Below are 25,224 nucleotides of genomic sequence, written 5' to 3' on the forward strand. Positions count from 1 at the left end.
AAGGCTGAGCATACAGTCCTTATAGATTAGCTCTGCTGGCTGTGGTTAGTAAACTCAATTCAGCAAGTGCCAATTCTTTAAGCAGAGCTGTAGAGTACTCTCTATTCTAGAGAGAGGAAGAAATAAGAAAAAGGGTAAAGACACTTTCCAGTATCTGAAGTAATTTTTGTACTCTGGGATAGAAAAATGTTTTCCCTTGTACCTTGTGAATAAACAGCTCCAAGAAATAAATTAAAAATTAGTTTACTACTTTCTATCATTTGTCCTATAATATCTTAAACAGTACTAGGACACAGATTATCAATTTATAAACCTAATTGTTTAATTTCTGATGTACTTAGGTCACAAAGTTTATTACCAACTGGCCCATGGCACACTTAGAACTAGGGGAATTTCCTGCATGTGGGTTTGCAGGCATATTTACATACATTGAACTCTAACCACCTCCCTCGTCAATTGGGCTACACTGATTTTTTCAAGTCCCTATGGTTTCTATTGAAGCTGTTCACCTTACTACATCTCTTCTATCCTTTAAAACCCAGTTCAGAATTTATACCCCAAAATAAGTTTTTATAACTAACTCCTTAAAGATGAACATGTAGTATTTAGATATGAGAAGGAGAATTCTGGTTAAGTGACTATCTTTTAACTGAAAGGCATAGGGACTATAAATTTTTAAAGAACTAGAATAAAAGTTAATGAACACAAAACTGTTCATAATTCTCTTTTATTACTCAGAAGGCACTTGGAACATTTTAATTTTTTAAATGTATCAATGGGAACTTCAATATGATCTGTAAATACAGCCATAGAGGATTAAGTTAAATAAATATTTACTGCCTAGATGGCAATATTCTAAAAGCTTTTTTAAATTTTATTTCAGAGCCATATGTGGCGGGTCATGCCTGTAATCCCAACAACTGGGGAAGCTGAGGTGAGAGAATTGCTTGAGCCCAGGAGTTCAACACCAGCCTAGGCAACATAGTTGAGACTCCCATCTCTAAAAAAATAAAATAAAATAAAATTTGTCGGGCGTGCTGGCATGTCCCTGTAGTCACAGCTATTTGGGAGGCTGAGGGGGGGCGGGGGGGGGTCACTTGAGCCCAGGAGTTCAAGGATGCAGCAAGCTATGACTGTACCACTGCACTCTAGCCTGGGCAACAGAGTGAGACTCTGTCTCAAAAAAAAAAAAAAAAAAAAATCTGTTTCACACATGAACTTGCCTTCCCACCCCATCCTCAAAAGTTGGTTTTCCATTATCTTTAGTGCCCATGTATGAGAAATGGCTTCCTTTTCTTAAATAACTAGTCACGTTATTTACCTTCCAACAACTCATATTGTATTACTCTCTTCTGGGGACTAACTAGCTTCATTAAAGTTTAAGCAAGAATCTTTAAAAAATTCCATAAAGGTAGCATTAAGTAGTCAAAACAAGGTAAAGAAAATTAGCATTACTCTGTTAAACATCAGCATCTGACAAAATTGCTTAATAACTCTACATCAAAATTTTTAATTTACATAATCAAAATATGGCAGTGTTCCATGTGCTATTCATTTACTTTTTTTATTCAAACATATTAATGAAATTAAATTGATATGCTTACACTAAATTTGCAGTCAATTTCAAAAGTCAAAAATTTTTTTTCAATTTTTTGAAATTGTCTTTAAGTAATAGTGTTTTTGGTTTTTTTTTTTTTTTTTACCAATTGAGAAAGCCCAAAGACCCAGATATAATAGCATATTTTTAAATTCTTTCCATTTTTTTCTATTTTATAAAATTCAGTATGCAGGTTATTTCTTTAGTGAAATTAATTTACCTAATCTGTATTTTTCTTATATTTGAAAATTGATTGCTATTCAGAACTGGTTACAATTTTGCCATGCAAGAAATAATATGAGTACATACATGTTGAAATTTCATCAATTGTACACCTTAAATATTTGCGGTTTATTGTATATAAGTCCAGTTATATTCCAATACAGCTGTTTAAATCAGATATATACATACATACATATGTGCATATATACATATCTTAATTTAAAAAAATGGACTTAGCCAAGCATGTTTGCATACACCTATAATCCCAGATACTCGGGAGGCTGAGGTGGGAGGATCACTTGTGCCAGGAGTTCAAGACCAGCTGGGTAACACAGCAAGACAGTATCTCAAAAAATTAAAATAAAATAAAATAAATAAAATAAAATAAAATAATAAAATAAAGAAGGTCGGGTGTGGTGGCTCACGCCTCTAATCCTAGCACTCTGGGAGGCCGAGGCGGGTGGATCTCTTGAGGTCAGGAGTTCAAGACCAGCCTGAGCAAGAGTGAGACCCCCATCTCTACTAAAAAAAAAAAATAGAAAGAAATTATCTGGCCAACTAAAATATATATAGAAAAAATTAGCCGGGCATGGTGGTGCATGCCTGTAGTCCCAGCTACTCGGGAGGCTGAGCCGGTAGGATCGCTTAAGCCCAGGAGTTTGAGGTTGCTGTGAGCTAGGCTGACGCCACGGCACTCACTCTAGCCCGGGCAACAAAGCAAGACTCTGTCTCAAAAAAAAAAATAATAATAATAATAATAAAATAAAGAATGGACTTGTTAACTTAATAAAATTTAAGGGAATAAGAATATATAAGATATTTGAATTATGGCTTTATGAAAACCATCCCATTGCATTTGCCATCTAATGAATATATTAGGAGCAATTTTGGCCGGGCGCGGTGGCTCACGCCTGTAATCCTAGCACTCTGGGAGGCCGAGGCGGGTGGATCGCTCGAGGTCAGGAGTTCGAGACCAGCCTGAGCAAGAGTGAGACCCCGTCTCTACTAAAAATAGAAAGAAATTATATGGACAACTAAAATATATATATACAAAAAAAAAAAATTAGCCGGGCATGGTGGTGCATGCCTGTAGTCCCAGCTACTCGGGAGGCTGAGGCAGTAGGATTGCTTAAGCCCAGGAGTTTGAGGTTGCTGTGAGCTAGACTGACGCCACGGCACTCACTCTAGCCCGGGCAACAAAGCGAGACTCTGTCTCAAAAAAAAAAAAAAAAAAAATTAGGAGCAATTTTAAGCTAAGTTAAAAAAAAAAAAAAATGAATAGAGCCATAGGCAGCCCTCATACTACAAAGAATATCACACAATTTAATCCAAACTCCTCAATTTATAGCAGAAAATGTAAAGCCCAGAGAGATTAAGTAAATTGCTCAACGTTACACCAAAGCAGAGCTAACACTGCAATCAAACTTATACAGTTTTCACCCAGGTATTTTAGGATCAATTATCATTCCATTATCATACTGATGAATTTCAGTTTAACCATATTTACTAAGCATTTATTAGGCATTGTAGGAGTATATGGCAATTTTTAAACTCAAGGAGTTTTCAATGTCAGTTTGTGAGGCTTATTATATATTCAAGGCATAAACATTATTTTTTAATTTTCATTTTTATGATTGTTATTTTTTTTTAGAGACAGGGTCTTGCTCTGTCACCCAGCCTTGAGTGCAGTGGTGCTATCACAGCTCACTGAAAATACAAACTCCTGGGCTTGAGCAATCCTCCTGCCTCAGCCCTCTTAAAAGGTAAGACTACAGGTGCATGCTACCACGTCTGGCTAATTTTTAAATTTTTTTGTAGAGACGGAGTCTCACAATGTTGCCCAGGCTGGTTTAGAACTCCTGGCCTCAAGTGATCCTCCCTGCCTCAGTTCCCAAAGTGCTGGGATTATAGGCTTGAGCCAACATGCCTGGCCCAACATTATTATTTTTTTTTAATAAACCCTACAATGGAAGAAGAATCAAGATATATTCATAAGGCCGGGCGCGGTGGCTCACGCCTGTAATCCTAGCACTCTGGGAGGCCGAGGTGGGTGGATCGTTTGAGCTCAGGAGTTCGAGACCAGCCTGAGCAAGAGCGAGACCCCATCTCTACTAAAAATAGAAAGAAATTATATGGACAGCTAAAATATATATATAGAAAAAATTAGCCGGGCATGGTGGTGCATGCCTGTAGTCCCAGCTACTCGGGAGGCTGAGACAGGAGGATCGCTTGAGCCCAGGAGTTTGAGGTTGCTGTGAGCTAGGCTGACACCATGGCACTCACTCTAGCCTGGGCAACAGAGTGAGACTCTGTCTCAAAAAAAGAAAAAAAAAAAAAAAGATATATTCATAATAGCTTAAATTGTCTTTTTTTTTTTTTTTTGACCATTCTCAATTTACATAGAGTTTGTTTGGCTTGGTTATTTCTGTAATATGTGTGTAAAGAAAATCAATCTTGTATAACCAGTTTTTCCACATAAACATTTAAAAAATGAAAGAGGCTGCAAACTGGCAGCCTGTGAGCTATGTTCTGCTTACAGACATGTTTTGTTTGGCCTGCACAGTGTTTTTGAAAACCTGAATTTGTTGCTAGCATTTAAAATGGGTCGACCTTACGTTTAGTTCTAGATATCTAGATTTTATTGAAATATCAGAAGTTCCGACACCATTAGATATACAACCTTCATAGCAAAAGCTGAGTACCTACTATCTGCCAGTCACTCATTAGGCTCTTGGGAGACTTAAACAAATAAGACATAGTGACCTTACCTTTTATTATTAGAGGCAAGCACATAAATCACTGTAGTACATCATGATCTTACTATGTACAAAGTTCTGTGCCAGATACAATAAACATGATAACAGGATACAATGGAGGCACAACAGAAAGGGTGATCAATTCTGTTAATAAAGAAGACTGCTTTGGAAAGGCTTCACAGACAGAGTAGGCAGCACTTGAGCTATGTTTTTAAGAGTAAGTTTTTGCCAAGTGAATAAGGCAGAGAGAAGGACATTTCAGACAGAGGCAGCAACATGTTCAAGGTTATAGGGTCACATACAGTAGGCACAGATGTAGTATAAGGCATCAGGTAGTTTGGAAAGAAATGATATGCCTTGGGAAGCCGACTGTCACCAGATCATGGTGACAAATCATAAAGGACTCTATTTTCCATGCCAAGCAACATGGGTTTCAGGCTATACATCAGTGTTGTTTCCACACTGCCCCTAGGAGACTTCACATGGTTTAACCCAGGTGGGGGAAGAAATAAAAAGAAAAGATATGCCAGAGAAACATCCCCCATTACTGATTCAACTAGAAGAGTTCAACATTTGTATATTTCATGTAGTCAAGTTCTGTTTTAAGATTTCTTTAGGCAAAAAAATTCTACTGTTATGAACAATTTTTTTTTTTTTAAAAAAAAGCTTGAACAGGAGCCAATAAAAGATTTTTAGCAAGAAAACAAATTATATGATTAGCATTCTGGAAATATCTCTCTGGCAACAGTGCCAAAGATGGAATACAGAAATATGAAACCCAAAGGATATGAAAATACTTAGTTGTAACAACTGATGCAAAAAATAATGAACTAAATCTGGGTAGTGACAGCAGAGATATTTAAATCTTACTGATATCTACTTTGTTCCAAGCAGTCTGCTATATTCTAGGTTCATGATAAAGAGTATAAATTCAATAGTTATTGAAATATAATGTAATCATGACTGATAAAAATGGGAAGGTGAAGAAGAAAAAGGAATTAAACTTGGTAGGTGACTTGAATAAACACATGGATAGCTGTAGAGATGTAATCTAGAAAAAGCAAAGGCCTACAGTCGTGACCGTACTTCATAAGCAAGTGTCTCAGAAGATTTGCTAGAGGTATATACAAAATCAGAACCATCCTTGAAAGCCATTATAAACAACACAAGACCTTAACTATCAATATACTAGAGTGAATTTCAAAGGTTTCTACCTGAGTTTAAAGCTTGGTATCATCTTTCCCTTGCCAATTCTGGTTGAGATCCAGATTCCCAAATGGCAGCATGGAATCAAGGCAGACAACAATATAAAACAGTATTTAGGTCATCATACCTATACAGTTGCTAGCTAGCATATGGCCAACAAGTTTATCAACTGTCCCTTTACTCCTAGGGTAAGTATGTAATGAATTACACAATTCTACTCATGGTTATTTTTTAATGAACAATTTCTTATGAGACTTTTAAAATAGGTGGTGATAGCTCATGTCTGTAATCCTAGCACTTTGGGAGGCTGAGGGGGGAAGATTACTTGAGCCCAGGAGTTTGAGATCAGCTTGAGCAACACAGTGAGAATCTGTCTCTACAAAAAGTAGAAAAATTAGCCAGGTGTGGTGGTATACTCCTATAGTCTCAACTACTTGGGAGGCTTAGGCAGGGGGATCGCTTGAGCCCATGAGTTTGAGGTTGCAGTGAGCTATGATGATACTACTGCAGTCTAGTCTGAGTGACAGACTGGAAAAAAAAATTAATGTGGATAAATTTCGTAAGGACTAGAAGTGTTCAGTGATGTGAGTTTCCAGGTTTTTCATTGAGTCCTAAGTTAAAAGAAATTCAGCACCATTTCCATGAGTCTGGTTTTATAAGATAATTGCTTTCCCTGATGACGAATTTTTAAAAGGGACAGGAAAGGGGAGAACAGAATGGGTTAAACTCCTTAAATTCTTCAAAAATGAATCGCATTTGTACTGCTGTTTGTGAGACTTATTTCAATCTCTTTGATAAAGATTATAATAACATTAAGTACTCAAAATAAACTTTTAAGTCCTTCAATGATGAGAGAATTAATCAAAACCCTCTTTATCAAAAGACTCTTAATACCTCACTAATTCCATGAGACTATGAAACCTTACCTATTAATAAGCAGATCAAATGCTAACTACTATTTCCAAATAGCTGGCTGTAAGTTTAAAAACTCTTGCAATATCAGAAAGCTGGTTATAACTTTTAAGTATGTTGCCAAATCTTATCTGTTGGAAAAGACATTCCAAGAGAGGAATTATAAGAACCTGCAGCTATACAGTAAAGAAAATGAAATCGGTATCTGACTAAAACAATAAGAAAATATTCTTGAAGTATCTTTATGAGGGGCATAAAAAGTGCTTGCATCTACAGAAAGGAAAAAAAAAAGGATGGGGAATAGAAGTATTACCTGAGGGCAGGAAATTCAGACAAAAGGTCCCTAATTCCTGGTGAAAGCAAGCAGTCAGTTGCCAGGGTTTCTTAGACTCCTCAGGTACTCATTTGGGTGATTATGCAATTCACAGCACATCAATCTCCACCACAGCCAGCAGGGAACGCTGTAGGGAATGGGTACACAGGGGACACAGAGGGGAGCAAGTTTAAGGGAAGGAAGAGGAAAGGAATGATATGATAAAGATATTTAGCTGTGGTGCACTTTAAAAAAAAATACAGTTGTATTTCACACTGGATTAACTAAAGGCAAACACTGCTTAAATTCTAAGATGAATCATTTAGGATTTTCTTTGTTTTCTCTAACACTGATATTACTACTAATCGATTACATTCATTTTTTAAATTTTTATGTTAAAATGTTAATAAACAAAAATGAGATAGCTATGCTGTACAAATTATACAAAGGCTGAACTGTATAATTGAACATTAAATGAAATCAATTAAGATGAGCACTCTATAAAACAAGCAATCTATGAATACAATTATCAAATTAGTTTCAGTGCCAAAAGCCCCAAAATTAAAACTGTAATCCTCATTTTACAGAGAGTACTGAGGCATAAAGTTACCTATAAAACAATAATCCTCTTGAAGGCAGAGGTGGGAGGATAGCTTGAGGTCAGGAGTTTGAGACCAGCCTAAGCAAGAGTGAGACCCCGTCTCTACTAAAAATAGAAAAAATTAACCAGGTGTGATGCCACACCTGTACCCCCAACTAATTGGGAGGCTGAGGCAGGAGGATCATTTGAGCCCAGGAGTTTCAGGTTGCAGTAAGCTAGGACGATGCCACTGCTCTATAGCTGGGGGCAACGGAATGACGCTCTGTCTCAAAAAAAAAAAAAAAATCCACAAACCAGAGAAAGACAGATCCAGCAATAGATTATCTCTATATATTCAAAAATAAATTGAAGAACTATAGTATTTGCCAGAAAAAAAAGCTTTTAATCTAAATTTTGTGGATATAAGTCAACTAGTTAAACCAACCAAAAATGTATTCAGGGCAACAAATTTATGTCCTATGTATTCTGTGGAGGCCAAGGTAATATACATTTATCTCCCAACAGTTAAAAATGTTTTTTAACAACTACTGTGTACCACAATACTGTGGCAGATGCTACAGGTACAACAGTGAACAAGACAAGCACAGTCACTGTGCTCATAACTAAAGCATATCAGGGCGATTCTGCCCTTAAAGAGATGACAATCTACAGAACTAATATCAATGAAGCCTTTGTTTTACTAAAACAAACAGGATAAATTTATGAACTAAAGAAGTTCAAAAATGGAGAAGACCAATGAAGATTAGCCCAGTTAAAGTTGCCCATGAGAAACAGACCAATGAAGATTAGCCCAGCTAAAGCTGCCCATGAAAAACGTACTAATAAAATAAAGCCTGAGAGAAGACGGCCTACCATGGAGGGATGCAGACAATCTGGCTGTGGGAAGTAAGGCTATAAAAGATGGGTGAGAAAAACAGGGAGAAAAGTGTGGTATTGGATAACAAAATTGTAGCCAAACTTGGAGGACCTAAAAACTTGCCCTTCACTTTTCTGGATATTTGCCTTAAATATTTCCTTTATATGCATGACTTAGTCAAAAAAAATTAGTAACTATTTTATTACCCTCAAGCTGTCATTTATGCGCTTTATTTCATTCGTTCTTTACAGGCTTCTCTGACATTTAGACCACCTCTGTCTCGCTATCTCCCCTTCCATTGAAGTTGCACAGTACTTTGCTTGTGACCCTCTCTAAGACTCACCACCCATCTACCAGACGGTTTTCCAAAAGATATTCTTGTATCTTAATTTTATTTGTATACCTTATAGAATCTTCTTTTAAGTATTGGTACAAAGGTAAATAAATGAATGGATCCTATCAATGGGGATAATCAGATAATCATACTTGTATTCCTTGTATCATACTTGTAATACCTGTATTCCTTAAAGATAAATCTTACATTTTATGGATGCCCCTTCTTATAGTACACCTCAGTTACATAAAAAGTTGCATCACAACAGAAGTAAAAATTTGGGACAAAAACTCAATATCTAAAAATATTGTTTTACTAAATTTTTAAATCAATGAATTTTCTGGTATCACTAAGTTTATTCCTAACAATAAAATTACATACAAAAGATTTCCAAATAGACAATAGTAGAGCAAAACACGTGATGCTATGCTAGCAGTGGCAAAAAGAAGCCAGAGATGCCTTTCTCAATAGTATTTTTGGTTAGAAGAAGAGTACATACCCATAAAGTTCAAATTAAACGTAAAGAATAGACTAATATAGAAATTAAAAATTTACATAGGTTGGGCAGGGTGGCTCACACCTGTAATCCCAGCACTTTGGGAGGTGGAGGTGAGAGGATTACTTGAGGCCAGAAGTTTGGGACCAGCCTGGGAAACACAGGGAGACCCATCTCAATGAAAAATTTTAAAAATTAGCTGGGTGTGGTGGCGCATGCCTGTAGTCCTAGCTACTGGGGAGGCTGAGTTAGGAGGGTCACTTGAGCCCAGGAGTTAAAGGGCTGCAGCAGGCTAATCGCACCACTGCACTTAAGGCCGGGCGATACAGTGAGACACTGTGTCAAAGAACAAACAAACAAAAAAAAAAACTTACATAAAACATTCATCTTGGCTGAGAGAAATCTCAAAAAATGTCAATGAATGAGCGAACTATTAGTAAATTTAATGCCCCAAAAAACAATATATTACTATATCCTTAATCATATTGGGCTCGGCTCTCAATTTTGTTTTAATAACTAGGTCTTTTTTTTTTTTTTTTTTTTAAGGCTGGTCAAGTGGAGCAGTGGGAGTGGAGAAGGAACAAAGGAATCTGTAACTGGTTGCGATCAATTAGTTGTAAACACCAGTGCACTCAGACCAACCAATAACTAGGTCTTGATGGTAACTGTTCCCTTTTCACTCATAGAAATAGCAAAACGTCTTTCACTTATAATTTACATTCAAATTGAGCTCCAGTCACCACTACTCACTATTAAATATCAATATTTAATAAAATATTACTCATCCTCAACATGTAATATGCAGAATTTAAAACACATAATTGATAAGAGACCAACTTATTTAAAAAGTCTTTAGACTGGAAACTGCAATACTAAGACAAAGTATAATACTACAAAAAGTAAAACATTCAAGTAAAAAGAAATGAATGGAGAAATTATGTTACCCTGCTATGGTTTGGATATGATTTGTCTGTCCCTATCAAACCTCATGTTGAAATTTGATCCCCCATGTAGCCCGTGTTGGGAGGTAGGACTTGTAGGAGGTGTTTGGGTCTTTGGGGGTGGATGCCTCATGAATGGCTTAGTGCTGTTCTCACCGTGGTGAGTTCTCTCCAGAATGGATTAGTTCCCACAAGAGTGGGTTTTTATAAAGCCAGAACACCTTCGGGTTTTCCCCTCTTCCCAGCATCCGCTTCCTCTTTGATCTTCTCCACCATGTTGTGACCCAGCATAAAAGCCCGCTCTAGAAGCCTGGGCCATGCCCTTGAACTTCTCAGCCTGCAGAACCATGCATGAGCTAAATAACCTCATTTCTTTATAAATTATCCAGTCTCAGTATATATATATGTGTGTGTGTGTGTGTGTGTGTGTGTATATATATATATATATATATATTTTTTTTTTTTTTTTTTTTTTAAAGACAGAGTCTCACTCTGTTGCCTGGGCTAGAGTGCCATGGCGTCACTTAGCTCACAGCAACCTCAAACTCCTGGGCTCAAGCAATCCTCCTGCCTCAGCCTCCCAAGTAGCTGGGACTACAGGCATGCACCACCATGCCCAGCTAATTTTTCTATATATTTTTAGCTGTCCATATAATTTCTTTCTATTTTTAGTAGAGACAGGGTCTCGCTCTTGCTCAGGCTGGTCTCGGAACTCCTGAGCTCAAACAATCCGCCCACCTAGGCCTCCCAGAGTGCTAGGATTACAGGTGTGAGCCACTGCGCCCGGCCTCAGGTACTCTTTTATAGCAACACAAAATGTACTAAGACATCTCCTAACTTCAAAGAACTGCTGAGTCAAAAGACATTGTTCCTCCAACTTCAAAGGACTGAAGAGTCAAAGGATTCCCAAGTAATAAAAGAATATCCCAAGGAATACTGAAGCAGGATGGCAAATCACCATTAAAGAATAGTAAGGAAAGTGACAAAAATTGGATAAAAGAAAAGCAAACTGTTAGGGAAGTATGACAACCTGAATAAGCAGCATAGCAAATCAAATGAAAAGGATACTGAATCAGTGACTACCATTCAGCATTATCTGTCAGACATTGGCAAGTCACAACTCAACGTTTTAATAATTTCCTTCTCTGAGACAGGAACAGATCCCTTCTGATTCCAGGATTCTAGGATGGTAATACCACAACATCTACGAGACCTGCAGTCCCCAACTCCTGGCCTCTGCCTGGTACTGGTCTGTAGGCTGTTGGGAACTGGCAGCCTATCACTGCCTGAGCTCTGCCAGCCCCAAAAGTAACTTTTATAGGAGTCAATATCTGGTTTTAGTTGGAAATTAATGTGAAAGAAAGACATCTGCTCTATTTTGGATACTTCTACACATAGCAGTCCTCATTTAATCTGTAATTTCACTTCCCAGTTTCAGCTACCCACATACAGTACAATAAGATATTTTGAGAAAAAGAGAACACATTCACATAACTTTTATTATAATATACAAGTATAATTGTTCTATTTTATTATTAGCTATTGTTAATCTCTTATTGTGACTAATTTCTAAAACTTTATCATAGGTACGTATGTATAGGAAAAAACATAGTATGCATATGTATGTGTGTGTGTGTGTGTGTATATATATAGTGTTCAATACCAGCCACAGTTTCAGGCACCCACTGGAAGTCTTGGAATGTATTGCCCATGGATTAGTGGGAACAACTGTAGGACATTTAATAGCAAAAACAACAACAACAAAAAAAACCCCAGAACCAAAAAATCCACCCCTGAAATTTCAACTTACAGTTTGCTTTGCAGTAATAGTTATTTCTTGTACAAACCAAATGATAACCACACAAAAATATTTCCATTGTTTCCAGGCTAAAACATGTGTCATCTAAATTAAATCACAAATAAAAGGGAGAATATCTCCATTTAAATAGCTAACATTTATCCAAATTAATGTATTGAAAACCAAACTCCTAATCTTCTCCCTTAAACCTCTTCCTCCTGCACTCTTCTCCTATATAGTTAATGATGATTCCACCTCGTCCATTGCTTATGTCAAAAACTTTGTAGTCATCCATTACTGTTTTCAATCTACATCTTATATGTCAGTCAATCCTGGTTCTACCTCCAAAATACATCTAGAACCTATCTCAACTCTACTGCATATACCTTCATCCAAGCCAATATCTTTCTCAAATGAATAGTTATTATAATAACGACCTCTTAATTGGGTTCCTGTTCCTGTCCTTAACTTCCTATTACTTATTTCCCATATGGCTGCCAGAGCGTTCCCTGGCTCAAAACCTTCCTTCCAGTGGCTCCTGATCTTACTTAAGGTAAAAGCCAAGTCATTACAAGGCCCCACATGATCTGGCCCTTATTTTCTCTTTGATGTCTTCTTCCTCTACTCACTTCACTCCACTTTACCTATATTGATAGCCTTGATGTATTTCAAAAATGAGAAACCACCTACCACTTCCAGACCCTTTTCATTTGCTCCTACCACCTCTTTCAGGACTATTCTCAGATATTACCTTCTCAATTAACCCTGCCAGAGCACCAGATTTAAAATTGCAAGCTCCATCCCCAACTTCCTGTGTTACTTTTTTCAGTAGCACTTAATACAAACTGATACATTGTACTGTGTATTTCACTTATTTACTTACTATCTGCCTCTCATTAAAATGTAAATTCCATATGGGCAGGAATTTTCACCAATTTTGTTCACTGCTTTACCCCTAGCATTATGGAGCAATACTTGATACAAAGTAAACACTCAGTAAATTATTTGTTAAATAAACAACTAATATATCTATTGTCAAAATCCAGATTACTGAGGATCATTTATAAATGAATACTGCCAATTTAAGTAACACAAGTTACTTTCAAAAACTCTCAAACTTTTACAAAAGTAATTTATTTACAATCCAAAAAGCAGTATTTAACTCAGTCTTTTCCCAGTTACCTATTCCAAGTAAACAAAATCTCAAATTTCACATGGCAGTACAATTTAAAAACAGATTACAGTTAGTGATCCTACTCATGCTTGTTATATCAGAATAAGAATCACTAAAGTTTCCCAAGAGCTGAAAACATGTCTTATTCATCTTTGGATTTCTAATGTCACTGTCTGGCACATAAATATGCTCAAGAACCTGGAATACATAAAGTCTCAAATATTATTTATTGAATCTTACCATAAAAGTAAAGCATACAAATAATTAGTCTATCAATATTGAAAAGAAGTTAGAATTTGAAAAAATAACTTCTGGTAGACTAAATAAGCAGTGTTGTATTTCCTTCTATGAATCTCCAATACGTGAAAGATTAAAGACCTAGTAGTATTTATCTCCAATTACATGCACCTTAACTTCTTTTCAACAGCTCACTTCCATGGTCATATCAGATAGCTTATTCTAAACCAGACCTTCTTCACCTCTAAAATCTTAAACTTCGATATGACACTTTCAGACAAAACCTCCAATCCTTCCAATTAGCTCATTCCTTTACTTCACTACTCTTCCACCTAGATAGCACTCCCAGTCCTTTTCCTTTTCTCTCCATACTATCGGCTGCTGCCCTCCCCTTTCCATCCTACCATGTCCTAAATCTAGAGGCTCATTCCATCAACACATTGTGAGGCACCCTAAACTCTTATCACTGTGCCATTCGATCACAAAACCCTGCAAGTGTTCAACCCTTCCTAATATATATAACAAATATTCTAAACATTCAACAATCTTCTCAGGCCATCCTCTCTCTTTAAAGTGTTCCTTCCCCTCAGTTTATGGAACAAGTCATCTTGAGACCATCAAGCAGTTTCCCTTACCTAGATCCTTGGAGCTGGACTGCTCCACTCTGTTTCTAAGTCTTGTTCTCCAATTTCTTGTAAGTTCTGTGGGACATCAATATCCCTCCAATACATTAGTTTTCTACTTGAGTTATTCAGAGTCTATTTGTATACTCTATATTTCAACCCCAGATATGCTCCTGAACCTCAGACTCCAAAACCCAGACTTCCTCTTTTATCTTTTTTTTTTTTTTTTTTTTTGAGAGGGAGTCTCACTTTGTTGCCCAGGCTAGAGTGCCATGGCATCAGCCTCGCTCACAGCAACCTCAAACTCCTGGGCTCAAGCAATCCTGCCTCAGCCTCCCGAGTAGCTGGGACTACAGGCATGCGCCACCATGCCCGGCTAATTTTTCTATATATTTTTAGTTGGCCTGCTAATTTCTTTCTGTTTTTAGTAGAGATGGGGTCTCACTCTTGCTCAGGCTGGTATCGAACTCCTGACCTCGAGTGATCCACCCGTCTCGGCCTCCCAGAGTGCTAGGATTACAGGCATGAGCCACCCTGCCTAGCCTCCTCTTTTATCTTTATTAGCAGTCACTCCCTGTCCCCAGGATGAAGTTCAACTTCCGTAACATCGTAAGTGAGGCCCTTGAAAATATGATTTAGTTCAGTGCTTATTACAGATGCCAAATGGAGCAACAAGCCTGACTCAAATAATTCTCCTCATAACTATATTTTTGCAGTACAACCCTTTGTCATTGCTAATTGATCCATGGATAGACAGAACTGGGTCATACAGGTTCTCTCTTCAAGGAATCTGAAACCTGATAGGAGAAATCAGAGATTGGGAGTTGTGGAAGATGGGGTAGCACCCTAAAGCTGTGGTTCTCAACCAGGAACAATTTTGCCTCCTAGAAGATATTTGGCAATGTCTGGAGGTATTAAACATCCTACAATGCACAGAACAGCCCTCCACAAGAATTATCTAGTTCAAAATGTCAATAGTGACTGGGTGTGGTGGCTCAGGCTGGTAATCTCAGCACTTTGGGAGGCTGAGGCAAGGCAGGAGGATCCCTTGAGCCCAGGAGTTCGAGATCAGCCTGGGCAACATAGTGAGACCCTATCTCTACAAAAAATTTTAAAAATTAGCCAGGTGTAGTGGCAAGCTCTTGTAGTCCCAGCTACTGGGGAAACAGACAAGGAGGATCGCTTGAACCCAGGAGTTCAAGCTTGCAGTGAGCTACAATCATGCCACTGTACTCCAGCTTGGGCCACAGAGTGAGACCAAAGAAAGAAAAAAGTCAATAGTGCTGAAGTTAATATCTTACTGTAAGAAGGTCTAAGAACTCTTCCAATGAGATTCTAGGAGCTGGTTGCTTCCTGCTCTTTCCCTGGTTTGGTTGTTCAGATTTTCTGCTTTCTGTTATACTTCCCTTTTTACGCAAATAGAGCAGGTTTCGGTTGTTTGCAGACAAAATAACCTTAACTAGCACAGTGCCCTAGCTCAATCATATGACACACATCTGTATACTTTAAACCAGTTTCTCAACATGGGAGCCACTGACATTTGGGCCAAATAATTCTTTGTTGTGGGGGAATGTGCTGTGCATTGTAGGATGTTTTAGCAGCCTCCCTGGTCTCTCTTAGAAAATCCCCCAAAATATATTCTATGCTGATATAATTTGAAAGATCGGGGATAATTTCTCCTTCAAAGGCTTTTGTTGTTTCACTTCTCCTAAAAAAAAGTAACTACTCTAACCTCCCCTTCCCCCGAAATACACTCCCTTGTCCTCATTTTCAGGTTAGTCAAGTACGTAAACTTTTTATTAACAAAGCAAGAGATGCTTAGAATACAAACTAAACAATTAGGCAAGGAACAAGTATATAGATTTACACTTCTCAAATAGTCTGGCATTTACTTAAAGCATTTGTTAATCTCTTAAGAACAATTCCTGAACAATTCCTCTTTCCCAATATACTAGCTTCTCAAGTCCCTACATCTGGGCAATGATAGTTTTGTTGGGGCTCAGAAACCAGCACCCCAAAATATGGCACTTCGACATACTGAAATGAAGCCTCAAGGTCTCTCTGACCTTCCTTCCACACCCCCTCTCCCAAAGAAGCTGAAGTCCCTTTATCTGCCTAAAATCCAGACCTACCAAGGATAATTGTTTTTTTTCTTCCTCTCCCTATAAAACCAAAAATGTTTGAAGACCACCATCTACAAATGCTATTTACAAACTAATCTTTGTTGCCTGATTCATTCCCCCTATTAATCCTTTGTGCTTCTCAATAAAATTTCTCTTCTCCCTCCCACCCCCATAATCTGTGTTACCAGGATGATATATAAACTCTTGAACCCTGCAGAGGGGTGGGCAACCACTCTGTGATTCTCCCCAAGTGCACATGAAATAAGTGTGTGCTTTTTCTCCAATTAATCTGCCTTTTTGTGAGTTGATTTTTCAGAGAGCAAAGGCAAAGCTTCCCCTTTGCCCCTATAGCTTTAAACTTGCAATTTCATTATAATTCAATCTCAAGGCTAAGAGTGAGCATTCTTACTCATATTGGTTTCTAAATAATCTTCTTCCTTACTGGAAAACTCTCCCCTCATATAATAACTAGGTCATTTCCTTACTGGAAGACCCCCCCCCCCATAAGACTCCATATGAACGAGGCCATTTTTGCTAGTTCTTCCTTTCCAGAACTCCAAAGGCACCACGTTTATTCAATGACTCAATTACCTACTAACTCCTAAAACCTCAGGGAAACTGGTCATCCCAAATCTCAATAATATTAGTGGCATACAGTCTTGCCTCAGTTAAAAAGAACAGCAATATGAGGGAGAGCCAGCCCATCCATTCACTCAACAAATAGTTGTTAAGTACCTACTTTATGCCAGCCTCAAGACAAAAATTCCTGCCCTCATGCAGTTTACATTAAAGTGTAGAGAGACAAATAGCAAAGAAATATGTATTATGAAAGATGAGGATGAGTGCTATGGAGGAAAATCAAGGAAGAGGGACAGGAAGCACCGGGGCTCACAATTTTAAAGTCTCGTAAGGAAAGGCCTCCTTTGAGAAGGTGCAATGGGTTGCTTACACAGATCACATGAGTTGTCTACTATTAGAAAGTGGTATGTTCTAAGTGTTTCCTATTAAACTTATTAAATTGTATTCTAGACCACTAGATCAATATAGTACCATCTTCATTACTGGATAATCTATAAAATTAAATTTGACCCAGATAATTTCAAAAGTCCATTACTACTTGAACAACCATAATTTATCACAACATCTACCTTGTTTCATCTATTATGAATTGCCTTTAGGTTTATGAATAACTGCATTTTTCTTAGGAGATGACACCAATTAACACTAAGATTAATACACCAGCCAAAAATAAGAATTTAATACTCTTCACTCACCTGAATTAAGGAGATTTTTTTGAAATGTGAAATAACTGAAAACTCAACAGTTTCAAAAATGCATCTCTCGAAAAAAATCCTCATTACTGTTAATCACTGAGTCATTAGAAACCATACAGATTAAAAAGTAACCCTAAGGCCTCAATTTTGATTGTGTGGGCGTTGTCTATGTTACAATTACAACTTTTCTCCTAATGTTTAAGAGTCCTCAAATGGAATTCTACAAAAGAATTAAAGACACTTAGTGATTGAATTAACTTTTCTCCTTGTCATCTCGAGTGGTACTATTTACTATCATCTTTAAGAGAGTGGGAAAATAAGTATTTCAAACATTTTTTTTAGATCTGCATTTTATTGTGGAACTGGGTATGAGAAAGGCTGGAGGCCATCAGATTTACAAAAGATTTACCCAAATAATAAATAGAGAAGTAAAACCTTCCAAAATAAGATGGTTCAGTATTGAACCAGATGTACAATTTTAAAAGAAACTTTCCAATTAGTTATCACTAATAAATGTATATTCATAAACGCTGCTACAATTTGCTACTTTAAAAAGAAACTATGTTGTATCTTATTCAATGTTACAAGTGAGGAAAACGTTTGCTGAATCACATAAGTATTGATTCTGTTCCCCAATAGGTAACTTGTGGTATAAAACAAACTGGAGAATCAAGAATTATGTTTACCACACAAGTCTATCATTATACCTGAGTCTCTTCCTAAAATCAGTTAAAAGCAATCATTAACTTAAAAATAACAGAAGAGGAGAAACGGATCCTAACCCAGCGCTTTGAATTCTCGGTTAACAGCTTGGAAGAAGATCCTACATTCTTAGCCTGTGTCTCAAGACAAATATGGAGAAGCCAAGAGCAGTAACAAACTGCCAGCTTTACTGAGTCATGTTTCTGACTAAAACCACGTTATGAAATGGAAAGAATGACATATCCTGGGTTTTAATCACCACAGATGTTAAGTCTCTGAATTTAAGAGTCTCAGATGAAAAAGAACAAAAATCAGTGAGAATGATGTGAGACTAAAAGGACCCCAGAAGGAACTTGCCAAAGCTGGGAACTCTGGTTATTTACCTAAAACAAATCCTAACTGAGCAAACAGGCACACCCTCTAACGCCTCAGAGGGGAACGCCGAGGTGGGGGCGGCTCAGAACAATAACAAGGTTGACGTTTCACTGAGAACACGACCTCGGCTCCAAGAGTCCACACTGCGCCAAACGCCCTCAGTTAACGGAACCGCTCTGCCCCGAGGGGACCGAGCGCGGAGCCCCAGCTCGAGGCCACCACATCAACCAGGCACCTGGGTGACGCCAGGCCACCTGCAGCCTCCGCGCAGGACCGCCCGGAGCGGCCCCGGGACGCCCCCCAGACGCCGCGTCGGGAGCAATCCCAGCTCGCCGCCCCGCGCGCTCCTCCGCGAGCCCGCCCGGGGGAGAACGCAATCAGGGCTCACCCGTGAGGCCACCCCGGGCGCCGCAAGCGACGGCAGACCCCGGCCGCGACCTCTGCCCCGGCTGGGGCGGGGAAACCCGAGGGTCGCCTCCCGCACCGCCGCCAGTCCCCGCCGCCCCGGAGGCCGCAGGCTGACTCAGTGTGGACTAGGGCGGAGGCGGGCCGGCCCCCAGGCTCCAGGCTCCCACTGACCTGGAGAGGTGCTTCAGGATCTGTTTCTTGATGATCCCAGCCATGGTGCCGAGGCGAGAGACGCCGCGCTTTCGCTCTGTTCCTCACTGCCTCCTGTCTCCGTGGCCGTCTCCTCTCTGTCCCGGCTAACCTGGCCGGAGGACAGGCGCCTGAGCGCTCACGCACGGGAGAGACGCCAGGCCGCGGCCAAGGCCGCCGCTGCCGCTGCCACCGCCAACGAGGATCCGAAGCATCACGCTTAAGCCGCCGCGGCCGCCGCCGGCGCCATCTTGGCTGCAGCATCACCTAAGAGACCTGGGGGAGGGCGGGGGCGGCGCGGCGCGAGGCGGGCCCTGGGCGGGGCTGGCGGAGCGAGAGGTTTCGAGGCCCCGCCCCCTCGCCCCAGGCTGGCGAAGGGATCCACCGCTCTTCAGAGGCCAGAGTCCTTTGATTCCCAATGCTAGACTCTTCTTGGGCCTTAATCCTTCCCTGCCCTTCCGCTGCTCGTGTTCCTGCCACCACGACCGAGTTGTCCTTCCACCTCCTACTTCTCTTCTTAATTTCCTCAATATAACTGCTCAACAAACGACTCTGCTTTTGACCGACTCATCTTTCTTCATGTTTTTCCCTGGATTCCTTCCCCTTTGCCTTTCCCTTAGCTGAGTGCTGTAATTTCATGTTTCCCCTGGTTTTTCCAATCCTAAGAGAAGTAAAAGTTGAGGAGGTATCTTTATAGAGTCTGGGGAGGACCTAGGAATTCACATCCTGGCTCTAGTATTTTCTAGCTGTGTAATCCTGGAGGAAATAATTTCTTTATATTTAGCCTCACTTTAATCATCTGTGAAATAGGTTAATCATATCAGCCCTACCCACTTCACTAGGTTGTATCTAAACAAGTATGTAACAAATTGGGAGGCATCACTTTACCAGACTTCAAGCTATACTGCAAAGCTATAGTAACCAAAACATCATGTTACTGGCACAAGAACAGAGAACTCAAATATAAAACCATCCTCATGTTGCCATCTGATCTTTGTTTGACAAAGCAGACAAAAACATACACTGGGGAAAAGAATCCATATTCAATAAATGGTTCTGGGAAAATTGGATAGCCACAAGAAGACTGAAATAGGATCTGCACCTCTCACCATTGACAAAAATTAATTCACAATGGATAACAGACTTACATGTAAGGCATGAAACAATAAGAATTCTAGAAGAAAATGTTGGAAAACCTCTTACAGACATTGGCCTAGGCAAAGAATTTATGAAGAAGACCCTAATCACAGCAACAACAAAAATAAATAAGTGGGACCTGATCAAATTAAAATGCTTCTGCACAACCACGGAAACATTCACTAGAGAGAATAGACAACCTATAGAATGGGAGAAAATATTTGCATGCTACATATCCAACAGAGGAATGATAACCAGAATCTACAAAGAACTCAAGCAAATCAGCAAGAAAAAAATCAAACAACCCCATTAAAAACTGGACAAAATACATGAACAGAAACTTTTCAAAAGATAGACTAATGACCAAAAAACATGAAAAAATACTCAACATCTCTAATCATCAGGGAAATGCAAGTCAAAACCACAATGAGATATCACCTAAATCCAGTGAGGATGGCAAAAAAAAACCAAACCAAACAAAAATGCTGGCGTGAGTGTGGACAGGAACACTTATACACTGTTGGTGGGACTGCAAACTACTACAAACTCTAAGGAAAGTAATATGGAGATACTTCAAAGAACTAAAAGTAGACCTACCATTTGATACAGCAATCCCACTACTGGGCATTTACCCAAAGGAAAAGAGGACATTTTATTTAAAAAAAAAAAAAAAAAGACACTTTCACCCGAATGTTTACAGCACCACAATTCACAATCACTAAGACGTGGAAACAACCTAAATGTCCAGCAATATGTGAGTGGATTAATAAAATGTGGTATATGTATACCATGGAGTACTAAGCCATTAAAAAAATGGTGAACTAATACCTCTTGTATTAACCTGGATAGAACTGGCCCATTCTTCGAGGTGAAGTATCACAAGAATAGAAAAACAAACACCACATGTACACACTATTAAATTGGAACTAATCAAACAATGCTTATGTGCACATATGGAAATAAAACTCATTGGAAATCAAGCAGGTAGGAGGGGGGAGGAGAGGATGAGTAAATTCACACCTAATGGGAACAACGCACACTATTTGGGTGATGGGCACACCTATAACTTTGATTAAAACTGTACAAAAGCAATTTACGTAATCAAAATGTTTGTAGCCGATAATACTCTGAAATTAAATTAAATTAAAAAATAAAGAAGTATGTAAATGTCACTTGAGAACTTCTGTAAAAAGAAAGGAAATTGTTGAAACAGAGAAAACTTGGCCAGGTGTGGTGGCTCACACTTGTAATCCTAGCACTCTGGGAGGCTGAGGCAGGAGGAGTGCTTGAGTTCTGGAGTTTGAGACCAGCCTGAGCAACAGCAAGACGCCATCTCTACTAAAAATAGAAAGAAATTATATGGACAACTAAAAAGATACATAGAAAAATGAGCCGGGCATGGTGGCACATGCCTGTAGTCCCAGCTACTCGGGAGGCTGAGACAGGAGGATTTCTTGAGCCCAGGAGTTTCAGGTTGCTGTGAGCTAGGCTGATGCCATGACACTCTAGCCCGGGCAACAAAGTGAGGCTCTGTCTCAAAATAAATAAATAAATAAATAAAAATAAATAAATAAATGGGCAAAATTTACAATCTTACACTTTCGCCTCACCCACCCCCCTAAACCAATATTTTTCAGAGATGAAAGTGACCACTCAGTGATGTCTAAAAGAGGAAATGAAATTACACTACCCCTGAAGAATGTGTTAGGAAGGTGTGAACTTGGGTTGGTGGGGAGGCAAGTTTAAACATAGTCCAACAACCTGGCCCTTTGTGGAGAATGGAAAGAATAGGTGTGTGAGTTGACTGCATTCACTTCACATTTGTCATGTAATATAGACTAGGCACAGCTGGGCATGGTGGCTCATGCCTGTAATTCTAGTACTCTGGGAGGCCGAGATGGGAGGATCGTTTGAACTCAGGAGTTCGAGACCAGCCTGAGCAAGAGCGAGACCCCGTCACTACTAAAAAAAATATAGAAAGAAATTAGCTGGACAACTAAAAATATATAGAGAAAAAATTATCTGGGCATGGTGGTGCATGCCTATAGTCCCAGCTACTCAGGAGGCTGAGGCAGGAGGATTGCTTGAGCCCAGGAGTTTGAGGTTGCTGTGAGCTATGCTGATGCCATGGCACTCTAGCCTGGGCAACAGAGTGAGACTCTGTCTCAAAAAAATAAAAAATATAAATAAATAAAAAATAAAAAAATAGACCAGGCACTAATATTCAGGTATCTAGGGCTACCTAAACAAAAGCAAGGAAAAAAATCTATTCCTGCCATCCAAGTTAACAGCCTAGCATGAAAGGTAAATTTGTATTATAATATTAAGACCTTCAGGTCTGTCATTAGACTGGTTCAAATGCCAGCTCAGTCACTTTGTAGCTGTGTAAACTTGGGCAAATTACACAACCTCAGTTTCTTCTGTTGGAGATAACATTATCTCAAGTGTTTAACAAAGTGCCTAGCATATAGCAAACTCATAATGAATGCTAGATATTATCATTATCAAAAACAGAAGCAAAGTGCTATAAGAACACAGTGGAGGGAGTGATTCATTCAGAGACAGATTTACAGTGGAGGTATTATTTCAAAGATGAGATTAAGTCAGTTTAATTTCTTGAAAGAACTGACCCTGAAATCAAAGACTTGGGTTTGAAAGCTAGCTCTGCAGATTTCTTTTAGCTATGATCATAGGAATAGTATTGAACCTCTCTGAGCCCTGTGATACTATATACCTTCAGGAAGTTGTGAGAATTAACCAAGCTAATAAAGCTGAAGTACTTAGCAGAGTGCCTGACACAGTAGAATGGTAGACTATTATTATTAGTAGGTCAAATATGAAATGTCTGATTTTGAATCAAAAGTTTAGTTTATTGTATTTCAAACAAGAAGCAGTACAATTAATCAAAGTATGTGCCTAAACTGTTGACACAGTTTGGAAGCATCCTTATCATTTTGTCCAGTTGGTTGCAGTAGACATTCACTGTAATCAGTTGACCAGGTTTCATGAAACTGTAGTGGATAATACCTGTGCTGGAGCACCAAACAGACACCATTAGTATTTTTTGATGAATATTCAGTTTTGGACTGTGTTTTGGCACTTCATCTTTATCCAACTGTTGTGCTAAATGCTTGCGATTGTCAAAAGAAATCCATTTTTCATCACACATCACAATATGGTGTAGAAGTGGCTCACCTTTATGTTGTGACAGCAAAGAAAGGCAAACTTCAAGATGATTTATCTTCTTGTGCTGGTTTAATTCATGCAGAACTCATCTATTGAACATCTTGACCTTGCCAGATTTGTTTCAAATGGTCCATTATTGTTGGAATAGTAACATCAAACTTCGCTGCTAATTCACGTGTAGGTTGATACGGATTTGCTTCTGCTGCAGCTTTCAGTTCATCATTATCCACCTTGGTCTCAGGTCACTCATGTGGCTCATTTTCAAGATAAAAATCACCAGAATGAAACTGCTCAGACCATTGACATACTGTGCATTGATTAGCGACATCCTTCCCAAATACTTCATTGATATTTTGAGCTGTCTATGCTGCATTGGTTCCAAGATGGAACTCAAATTTGAACATAACACAAATTTTTGACTTATCCATGGTTTCACAAAAATTGCTCTAAAAAAAATTTGAAAGATAACCACAAGCCAAAACATGTGTTTGAAAGACTGAGGATGTACCTTCACAATAAAAATAAAACAAGAAGTGTCAAAGTGAAATGTCAGAGATTTCAACTGTCAAACTTAGTACTTAAGGAAAGCGGACATTTCATATTTAATAACCTGATAATTCCCTGTGCAGAAAAGGATGTTTATTTCAGACAGGTAGAATACAATTATGGAAAAGGACAAAAGTCCAAAAGTTCATAGCTTCTATAAATGGTAGGTGGTCTAATGTTACTAATACTTACTATTACTTACTGATAATTATGCTGTCAGTGCAGAGGATGGAGTAAAGCATGGAGGGAGAAAAGGCATTGAGAAGGTGGTGGCATTACTCCAGGTGTGAGATAACGCAGTATCGGTAGGGGTGGAGGAAGGTCAAGGACATTCCAGAGATTAAATCAAGGATAGGAGTTGAAGGCAATTGAGGTATTTAGTCTGGGGCACACCACTAATTGAGATAAATAATATAGGTGGAACAAGCTGTTTTGGAGATAAGATTGTGTTGGGTTTGTTGCCTTTAAGAATTGCTGGGTGGAAACTTTGTAAGTTTTCAGTTAGAAGTGGAAGTTCTAGTTTAGGGTTCATCAGTATTTAATGATTGCTAAAGCCAAGAACAAGAATGATCTTGATCAAGGACAGAAGATGATCATATGGTAAAGAAGGATAATGATATTATAATAATTACTGCCAAGTATTTGATTTTATCATTTAGTCTTCATAAAATTGAGAAAAGAAAAATAGCTCAGGCCAGGCACTGTGGCTCATGCCTGTAATCCTAGCATTCTGGAGAGCCGAGGCAGAAGAATAGCTTGAGGTCAGGATTTTGAGACCAGCCTGAGCAAGAGCGAGACCCTGTCTCTACTAGAAAAATTAGCTGGGCTTGGTGGCAGGTGCCTGTAATCCCAGCTACTAGGGAGACTGAGACAGTAGGATCGCTTGAGCCCAGGAGTTTGAGGTTGCTATGAGCTAGGCTAATGCCACCGCACTCTAGCCCAGGTGACAGGGTGAGACTCCGTCTCAAAAGAAAAAAAAAGAAAAGAAAAAGAGCTCAGAGCAGTCGGAGATATGTGATGTATGCAAAATTTATCAGGCCCAGAGAGACATTGAGTATGGGACTTCAGTCATGCTCCCCCAACATCCATGGCAGGGGACAATTACTTAAAGTCATTTTGTTCCTTACTAGATGCCTCACCCATTATCTTCATGTTGTTGGATTTTGTGGTACAAAGAACAATGTATAGCGAATCAATAGCTTATGTTGAGGGGTTGGA

General features: G+C 38.9%; 1 protein-coding gene across 2 annotated transcripts in view; it reads right to left on the reverse strand.

Annotated features, from left to right (window-relative positions):
* Window positions 1–19,432, reverse strand: part of BLTP3B (bridge-like lipid transfer protein family member 3B) — a 70,351-nt gene extending 50,919 nt beyond the window's left edge. The window contains exons 1-3 of one of the 2 annotated variants that reach the window (XM_069490006.1): window positions 19,120–19,186; window positions 7,007–7,154; window positions 2,077–2,165 (exon numbers count right to left, since the gene is read on the reverse strand). Coding sequence is in view for 1 of the 2 variants with exons in the window: in XM_069490005.1 (XP_069346106.1) it covers window positions 19,120–19,163 (44 nt within the window). In the remaining variant the exon portion in view is untranslated. Of the gene's footprint in view, window positions 1–2,076; window positions 2,166–7,006; window positions 7,155–19,119 lie in introns of both variants that reach the window. The other variant, XM_069490005.1, reaches the window with a different exon arrangement.
* Window positions 19,433–25,224: the final 5,792 nt, after the last annotated feature.

The sequence above is a fragment of the Eulemur rufifrons genome, chromosome 16, assembly GCF_041146395.1.
Source record: "Eulemur rufifrons isolate Redbay chromosome 16, OSU_ERuf_1, whole genome shotgun sequence".
In the NCBI taxonomy this organism is placed as follows: domain Eukaryota; kingdom Metazoa; phylum Chordata; class Mammalia; order Primates; family Lemuridae; genus Eulemur; species Eulemur rufifrons.